Here is an 8,285-nt window from a genome sequence, read left to right as displayed (position 1 = left end):
GAACTTCTGCTTGTGGTTTAAATACTGTGTGCTTGAAATCGAACAGCTCCATGAGCTGATGATACGCAGACAGACTCCACAACTCGTTAAAGTTGTAAAGTAGGTATGCTTTATTCAGCGCTGAGGTGCATGGGGGATCGTTCCTCCAAAGGCATGCGCACCTTTCTTCTGCTATTTAGTTTGTTTATATTACATATAATGATTACATAAACATGACATTGTTTCACGCCTAATACATATGCAAAACCTATTCCCGTCTAGTATTATAATCAGGTTTCTGGCATTCATCCCATTGACGCGCTTGTGCAGTGCCTCCTGGTGGTGGTCGTTAGGGGGTCGTGGGGATGAAGGCCTGTGGTCACTTCACCTCTTCATCACCGTGAGTAACCTCTTGCTTTCACGCAGACTCAACAGGGTTTCGGCTCCTATCCAAACCTCAGGTTCGGTACAAGCCAGTTTTATGTATCTTAAAGCAGAAACTTGTCGAGTTTGTAAATGTTGTTACTCTGGTTATCTTTTGTTCCTTTTCTTTCTATGGATGCTGTTTAAACAAGAATGTCTTAAATGTTCCTCACCCAAGTTTTGAATCTTACCTACTACAATGCTGCCTACCAGCTGTGACTCCTGCAATTCTGCTGCACCATTCTAGCAACTTTGACTCCTACGGTTCTGCTTTGCCAGGCACAACGACTGCTTAAGTATGCCATGTGATAAGTGTTAAGCAGGTACAACCTGCTTAATTCCCTTTACTCCCAGGTATCACTGAGCCCTGTGAACACCTCCGAGGCCCTGCTGCTTTTGTGCAGTTTTAACTTCTACTTATGGAGTGTGAGGTAAATATTACCTTGGTTAGGAACATAAACGTTCACTTTAACACTTTCAGCTTCTATAGAGAACGCTGCTTTCTTTGTATGACAAGGAGAACGTTACCATCCTGTCCTGGTTTTGCATCGCGTTGTTAAGTACATTTCCCCCCCCGAACGCAAGGCGGAGGTACCTGATTTACTGACACCACAGTTTTAACCACACCACGGGAGGAGCGGGCCACCGGCAGCGCCCAGACCGTGGGGCCCCGCCTCGGCCGCTCTGTTTCCCCGCAGCACGCCGGAGCCCTTACCCGCCTGCCGCCGCTCCTCAGGCTCCCCTGAGCGCGGCCATGACAACGCTCTGCCTTCCCGTCTCCTCAGCGCGCTGACACAGCGCCTCGTCGTGCCGGGTACCGCTTCCGACGCCGCGGCGGCCATCTTTAGTGCGGGCACTTCACGGGCAGAGAGCGCGGCCCAACGACGGCCCGCTTTGCGCGCTCCTCTGTGCCGCTGCCCTCACTCAACATGGCGGCGCTTGCCTCAGCGCCAGGCGGTGCTGGCGCATGCGCGCTGGCACGAGGCGGCCCCATTGTGCGGTGCTGAGGTAACGCCGCGGCCTTGTAGCGGGGATGGAGGAGGACGGCGGCGGGGCCGGAGCGGCCTCCGGAGCCCCCGCCGGCCTCTCGGCCTCCCAGCGCCGGGCCGAGCTGCGGCGGAAGAAGCTGCTGATGAACTCGGAGGAACGGATCAACCGCATCATGGGCTTCCACCGGCCCGCGGCGGGCAAGGGTGAGCGGCGGGGCGGCGGTGGTGTGAGCGCTCCCGGGCCGCGGCCGCCTCCTGCCGTTAGCTGCTGCCGCATCTCCTCGCCGCTGCTCGGGCCCTCAGCGCGATCGTTCGGTTCAGCCGTGCTTTAAGCAGCGCAAAACGGGTTGTGGTCCTCAGGAGACCCGCCATAGAAACGGTGTCGGGCCTGTGGCTGCTCTGCCATAGCGAGCACGCAAGCTGTCAAGTAGTTTGTCTCAGTTGAAACGATGAGTCCCCCCCCGTGTTTTCATCCGGTTGCTGCTTGCTCTCATAGTTACGTTTTTATAGCAAGGTTTTCTCTGCTTTGGGTAATAACCAGTCGTTGGATGCTTGTGTTTGGCGTGCAAGATTTCCTTGCAGCTATCTAGGAGGTCATTTCATTTCTGTACATCGAGGAGGCCAACTGTCTCGTCAGGAAAGGGTTCCCACATTTCAGTTCACAGAGGTGCCCACGGGCCATGCATCAGTCTGCTTTAATACTGAGGAGTTCTCTTTCAAGTGTGCCTCTCTGGTAGGACCAGACCTGTTCTGCACACCTCCTGGGTCGGTTTTGTTCTCTGGCATCACCTTTTGCTGTAAGATGGGGTCTTCAGGTTGGATACAGAGCAGGTTAACAGAGCTTTGCCTCTGATAACAGAGGAGAGCAAGCTAAAGTATGCTGCTTCTATCACCTGCTTATTTGCCAGTCTTTACTGTGGCTTCTGTGTGGTTCACTTTCCATAAATCTTGGTCCATTTTAATGTTGCTCCATGTATTTGAATCATCTTTCCTCTTGTCCACGCAGTGTTGTTGCTTAAGGAAGTCCAATGTCTGCTGACTGACAGCTTCAACTTCCGACCTTGTTGCACAGCTTCTGTCTTGTGCCTGCCCCACTTCAGAAGAGTGCCCTGCCATTCAAAGCACGTGCTACACAAGGGTTCTTTGTAGGCTGGTGGAGAGGGTGTAGCCAGGGCTGTGCTGAGAGCAGTTTCAGTCTGGTCCATGCTGCACTCTTCCATTTTCATTACCATCGGTGTGTAACTTGACTGTAAACCTTGCCTTTGATACACAAGGAGGCTGTGTATCAGCTGAGCCCATTGCTTTTAAAATGTATTCATCAAATGGCTTTGTGATGAATAATTAGCACATTTGTTAATCATAAATCTATCTTTTCACTTTGGAACAGCAACCCCGGTCCAGAATGGCTGAAGTGTTGTTCTACATACCTGATGTGCCATAACTCTTGTGGTTTTCGTTTCTCTTCTCTAGATGATGAGAGTCACACAGAATCAAAGCTCCAGCATGAGCAAGATAAATCCATTCCTTCCGTTTCCAAGCGAATTGTGCTTGGTGATACTGTCTGCAGCATGGCAGGCACAGCTGACCATGCAGCTGGCATGACAGACCTCAAAGGGGAGAAGGACTTGTTCACTAAAACACCAGACCTTGTCAATGAGGGCACAAGCGAGCTCCGTCACCGTGGCAGAGGGGAACTGCCACCTGAAGCTGCAGCACGGCCACCTCGACACGGATTAGACCAGTACCTATCCAGATTTGAAGAGGCTCTGAAGCTGAGGAACCAGCTGATGAACGAGAAGCCAAGCCAAGAGAATGGAAATGCAGCGGAGGAGTTTGACTCTTTCCGCATTTTTAGATTGGTGGGGTGTACTGTGCTTGCCATCACAGTCAGGGCGTTTGTGTGCAAGCACTTGGTGAGTGCAGGGAAGCAAACAATCCTTTTCTGCTTTGCTAGTTTAGTGCTAACTTACTATGAGATACCCTTTATCTAGGGCTGAAGTTTATCAGTTGTGACTGAGTGGGAACTTCAGGCACTCTTTGTGTTTCTGACAACTGTATAAAACCTAAAATGATCTCTAAATTCCTAGAGATGAATCTCTGTTACCTTACAGAGCCTCTATGTAGCACGCCTTTAGTCAGTAGTGTTCGAGGAGCACAACCACTGCAATAGTTATTGCAGCTTATGTCCCATCTCTATGAGCATGAATCAACTGCTCTTCTAGTTTGGGGTCTAGAAAAGAATAATAGAGTAAGAACAGCAATAACTGTCCCATGATAAGCAGATCCTGCTCATGTATCAGTCTCTTGAGCAAAGCAGTTCCTCAGTGCTTCAGGTGCTGCTGGTACATCACAGCGGTATGTGCCTGATCCAGGCTGCCACCTCCTGGCTCGCTGGGGTCGTGTTTACACACTGCTCTATGCTTCTGTGATCTCAGGGGTTTAGGCTCAAGGAAAATGAGCCAGAACCTTATTTTTGGCATGTAAATTGTCTGCTTAGCCTTGCAGTATTGAAAAATATTGTTTCTATTGTCCACAAATTATCTTTCTACCTAATTTATGACTCGAGAAGCATTAAATTTGTATGTTTTCTTAGCTATTACTTCTGACCATGTTAATTTTTGTATATTCTTTTCTTTCAGTCAATATTTGCACCATTTCTTACTCTACAACTTGCTTATATGGGCCTGGCCAAGTACTTTCCAAAGGTAATTTTTTATTAATATTATTATTTCGGAATTAGTTTGAAATGTTTAAAGTTTAATCTTATGCTTAGCATGCATTAAGACCAATGCATGTGAGGTTTTCTTCCCTTGTTTTAAACTGTAGGATTGACAGTTACTGAATTCTGATAGCTTATAGTGCTTTTAATCTTCCTAGATTTAGTCCAAATCTCTTTTAAAGTTGCGGGGAAAATGTGGACTAACAATGCTAAAAGCATCTGACCAGGAAAGGCAGGTAGTTCCTGCATGTCTTTAGGAAGCTTCTCTCCTAGACGATGCTTTTCTGTGGTTACTGTGTGCTCTATCAGCAAACTTGTCTGCATGTGATACCTGGACAAAATCTGGGAGGATGTTCCTTATAAAATGAGACAGTCCTTGGGCTTTAAGGGCTCTGTATTCCATTCCTAGGATCAGTTTGAACTGCAACATGAAATGAGACATGTATTTGGTGTGAAACTTGCTGCTTATTAGCAAGATTTGCTGTATCACTTGCTTTATATGCTTACACTGGTTGATTGTGCTCAAGTATTTGGTTGATGACTTTGTCAGGTATGCAGCACAAAGCAGATTTTAATGATGCTCAATCCATAGCTGAAAAGGAAAATTAGCATTTTAAAAGGAATAAGAGATTACCTGTAGAAACCAGAATAAATCAGCTTTTCTTTTGTAGTTAAGCAGATAACTGGAAACTAAAGTTCATAGTAGATATACTAATCTGATGTGTCACAACAGAAAATGGTAGAATTAGCTTAGACTTGCAGTAGCTCATCTGCTGCAGCTTTTTGATCTTTTTTCTGCTGTCTTCACAATCAGCTCTTTAAGAGGTTGTTCCTTTCCACAGCTTGTTTTTACTGCATTCATACCCACATGAGGGTAACCAGTTGGTTAGCCTTCATTTTTCTGTTATGAAACCCAGGGTCTTGAAAGCTTCAGGTAGATTGGATTAAATTAAGATATCCAGCAAGTATCATCATTTCCTGCCTGTCAGGCTTTGCCTCCCTGGGATTCCTCATCTTAAGATCAGCTTTCAAAAGGTTTTGGGGCATTTCTGGGTTCAGAGATTAAAACTGCCAAATGGAGCCATCCTAAAATAGAAGGAAACAGTTGGTTTTCAATCCTAAATCATTTTTCTGTGTTAGAAAAGTAACAGTATTTTTCTTGCCAAGTAGTGCGATGAGATGAAATCCTGTTCTGCAAGTGGAGATGCCTGGCTTGGCTTCCCACACCCAGATTGCCCTTGTCTGGGACTCTCCCCACTCCCACAGAAGCTGCTGCACAGCCCCAGTGCCAGCACATAATGTGTGTGATGAATTTGATCTGCTGTTACCAGCCTTTCACTCAGCTCCAGCACATCCAGCACAGTGTGAATCTGTCGCTGGGATAAGTGAATCCTGGAGCATGTCTGGAGAGAATCAATCCAAACCTGCTGCTCTTCCCGAGGAAGTTGGAATGTTCCTGGCTGAGTTCGAAATTGGCACAACACCCGTGGCATGTAAAACAGGATTGGATTATAACACAAGAACTAACATAACGCTGTGGGGTTTTTATCTTCTAGTATGAGAAGAAGGTGAAAACGACGGTGTTAACCGCTGCTCTCCTCCTGTCTGGAATCCCCGCGGAAGTCATTAGTCGCTCCATGGACACCTACAGCAAAATGGGAGATGTTTTCACAGACCTCTGTGTCTATTTCTTTACTTTCATCTTTTGCCATGAACTCGCTCTGGCTTTTGGTTCTGAAGAACCATGATGTAGAATTGACCGCAGTAGTTACACTAAAGCTTTCTGGACTGTTTTCCTTTAGCATCTGACTGTGCAGACAGGTTTCAACCTTCATTAAAATTCTTAACCTGGTCAAATACTTGAAAGGAGCCTTAAATCCAGTCATTTGGGGAAAGGAAGAGCAGGGTCCCAGACTGCCAGTTGTATTGGGTCAGTTTATTTAATGCTGTGTCTGCCTGTTACAAATGTGAAGACTAGGGGGCAAGTGTCAGTGGGTGATTTATTTGGTTTAGTTTGATGATGCCCTTCTCAGCCTCCTTCATAAGCATTTACAAAGCTGCCTTTGCTCTTCTTAGTGAGGACAAAGAGAATCCCATAGAGCAGAAGATAAAGATACCAATCTCCCTTATGACTGTAGCTAACAAGAACTCATTTTGTGGTGGTCCCATTTTCTTTAAGCAACCTCTAAATTAAAGAAATCCCTTTATTCTCCTGTTCCAATTCTGAATGTTGAACCAAGTAGCTGCTTCTGGAGGAGGTTGGTGAAACATGCCACCTTGTTGTCCTAATCCTTGCCTTGCTATACATTGTGACTGTGATCCATTTTGATGGTTATAGTGCAAAACAGCTAAGAAAAACACCAACAAAGTTCTGTTCTTTACAATTGTCATTAATCGAAAAGTAGGAAGAAACAACTGTTCATCTCACTGTGAGTTTCCAGCAACCTAATCCTAGTGCAACCATTCCTGTGCTTTCATCCTCATGCCTTTTCTTTAAGAGTTAATTTCATGAGGGGAAAGCTGTATATATTGGCAACCAACCCACAGTATCTGCTGTTTGCTTTGCTACATGTAAAACTTAAAAGGGAACTATTTGTTGTCCAGCTCCTTGTAGGACTGCAGAAGACAGCTTTTAATATGACATTCATCTCTGCAGTTTGTCCCTGTTTATCCTGCAAACAGGATCTTGACTGTGGAAGAGTTCTGCTGCTATAGGATCATACCCAGCAGTGCTCAGGCTCTGATGCAGCAGAGCTCTTCATCTCAACTCAGTCTGAGGTGTTTCCGCCCTTGCCCCCTTGAAATCACAGGGACTGTTCCTGTTTAAACCCTGTACCACAGGTGACAGTGAAATCAAACCCAGGGCTTTGAGCTGCCTCCCAGGTGAACATGGAGGAAAGGAGAACAGCATTTGGTGGGGTTTTATGTCCAGCCACATAGATGAGAGAGTGACAAATACAACTGAATCCTGTCTCTGGTTAACATGAGAAGCTCTTGAATGTGTTTGTTCTCAATCTTGCATGAATTTTGCACAGGGAAAGGAAGGAGGTGTCAACTTAAACACTGATGATCTCCAGACTTTCTATTGAAGCTAAATTTGGCAGTGTTGTCGGCTTATAGCTTTCTGCTTAGAATCTGGACTTTAAGGCAATCTCAGCAATGCCCTTTTTTAGCACAGGGAAACACTCGTTTATTTCAGTATTTGTCTGCAGAAATTCTTTTAGGGAGCAGAAGTGTTTGACCATGGCTCTGTAAAGCAAAGGGCTCTGTGTTCTGCTGCCTTTCTGTTCAGGCTTCCTGCTGTTGCTGTAGCACAGCATTTCTGACTCCTGCGTTAGATTCAGGTTTGTTTGTGGCATGAAAACAAGAAGCTTATGTTTCGATTTGACTATTTCCAGGCTGGGTTTTACTGATTCTTTTACAGGTGCCCAAGGCTGGGCTGCAGAACGTTCTGATGTGGTTCTATTAGCAGATATTTATTCAGAAGCTTTACATTTGTTTCTTTTAGACAGGAATGTCAGCAGGTTGAAATGGCTGTCATTTCAGTTCAGGTTGAGGTATGTACATAATGAGTTTGCTCTAAAGTTGCACTTGTTCTGACTCTATTTATGTGCCCCAATGTAATACAAATAAACTGCCGAAATACTCTGTACTAACATCTCCCGAAAGGAATGAATTCTTAATCCTTAGTGTGAAATGTTGATACTCATCAGCTAAACAGCACAGGGCTGCCCCACCTGCTGTGTGTTCGCTCCATCCCTTGCACCATCCGATATCCAAGGAAAGATGAAGTGAGATTCCTCTTCAAGCAATGGCATGAATCTGTTGTGAGACCCAACCTGGAACGCTGCAGCTTGTTTTTATCCGATGGTTTTGGCTTGCCCTCGGCTGCATGGGCATCGCTCCGGGTGACCTGCGGGCAACACCTGCATCCCTTTTGTTCCGTTTTTATGCTCTCTCTGTTGCTGTACCCGATTCCGTTCCATGTTTCGTGCCAAACTGCGTGTTTTTCTATTAAAAGAATATTTGTTACCCGCTTCCTTGGCAGCTTGGCCTGGCTCGGGGGGCGGGTGGCAGGACCTTGTACCGGGAATGCTGTGCCCGGGCCGCTGGGATGTGCGGGACGGCGGCCTCCAGCCAGCAGGGGGCGCTGCAGGCGCTAGGCGGCCGGAAGT

At 46.4% G+C, this 8,285-nt stretch overlaps 1 protein-coding gene across 1 annotated transcript; it reads left to right on the top strand.

The window, feature by feature from the left end:
• Nucleotides 1-1,257: 1,257 nt before the first annotated feature.
• On the top strand, nt 1,258-8,147 carry CAMLG (calcium modulating ligand). Its single transcript, XM_065690718.1, has 4 exons — nt 1,258-1,595; nt 2,862-3,304; nt 4,031-4,096; nt 5,667-8,147. Exons 1-4 carry the CDS (start codon nt 1,436-1,438, stop codon nt 5,856-5,858), a joined length of 861 nt encoding a protein of 286 aa, XP_065546790.1. The 5' UTR covers nt 1,258-1,435; the 3' UTR covers nt 5,859-8,147.
• Nucleotides 8,148-8,285: the final 138 nt, after the last annotated feature.

The sequence above is a fragment of the Lathamus discolor genome, chromosome 10 (genome assembly GCF_037157495.1).
Source record: "Lathamus discolor isolate bLatDis1 chromosome 10, bLatDis1.hap1, whole genome shotgun sequence".
Classification (NCBI taxonomy): Eukaryota; Metazoa; Chordata; class Aves; order Psittaciformes; family Psittacidae; genus Lathamus; species Lathamus discolor.
The sequence above is the reverse complement of the archived record's forward strand: the minus strand, read 5'-3'. Positions and strand labels throughout refer to the sequence as shown.

Excerpts from the sequence above, each read along its gene's own strand:
- CAMLG (XM_065690718.1), top strand. The coding sequence starts at position 1,436 with ATGGAGGAGGACGGCGGCGGGGCCGGAGCGGCCTCCGGAGCCCCCGCC. Across the intron at positions 1,596-2,861 it reads CCGGCCCGCGGCGGGCAAGG|ATGATGAGAGTCACACAGAA; the intron begins GTGAGCGGCGGG and ends TCTCTTCTCTAG. Across the intron at positions 3,305-4,030 it reads CGTTTGTGTGCAAGCACTTG|TCAATATTTGCACCATTTCT; the intron begins GTGAGTGCAGGG and ends CTTTTCTTTCAG.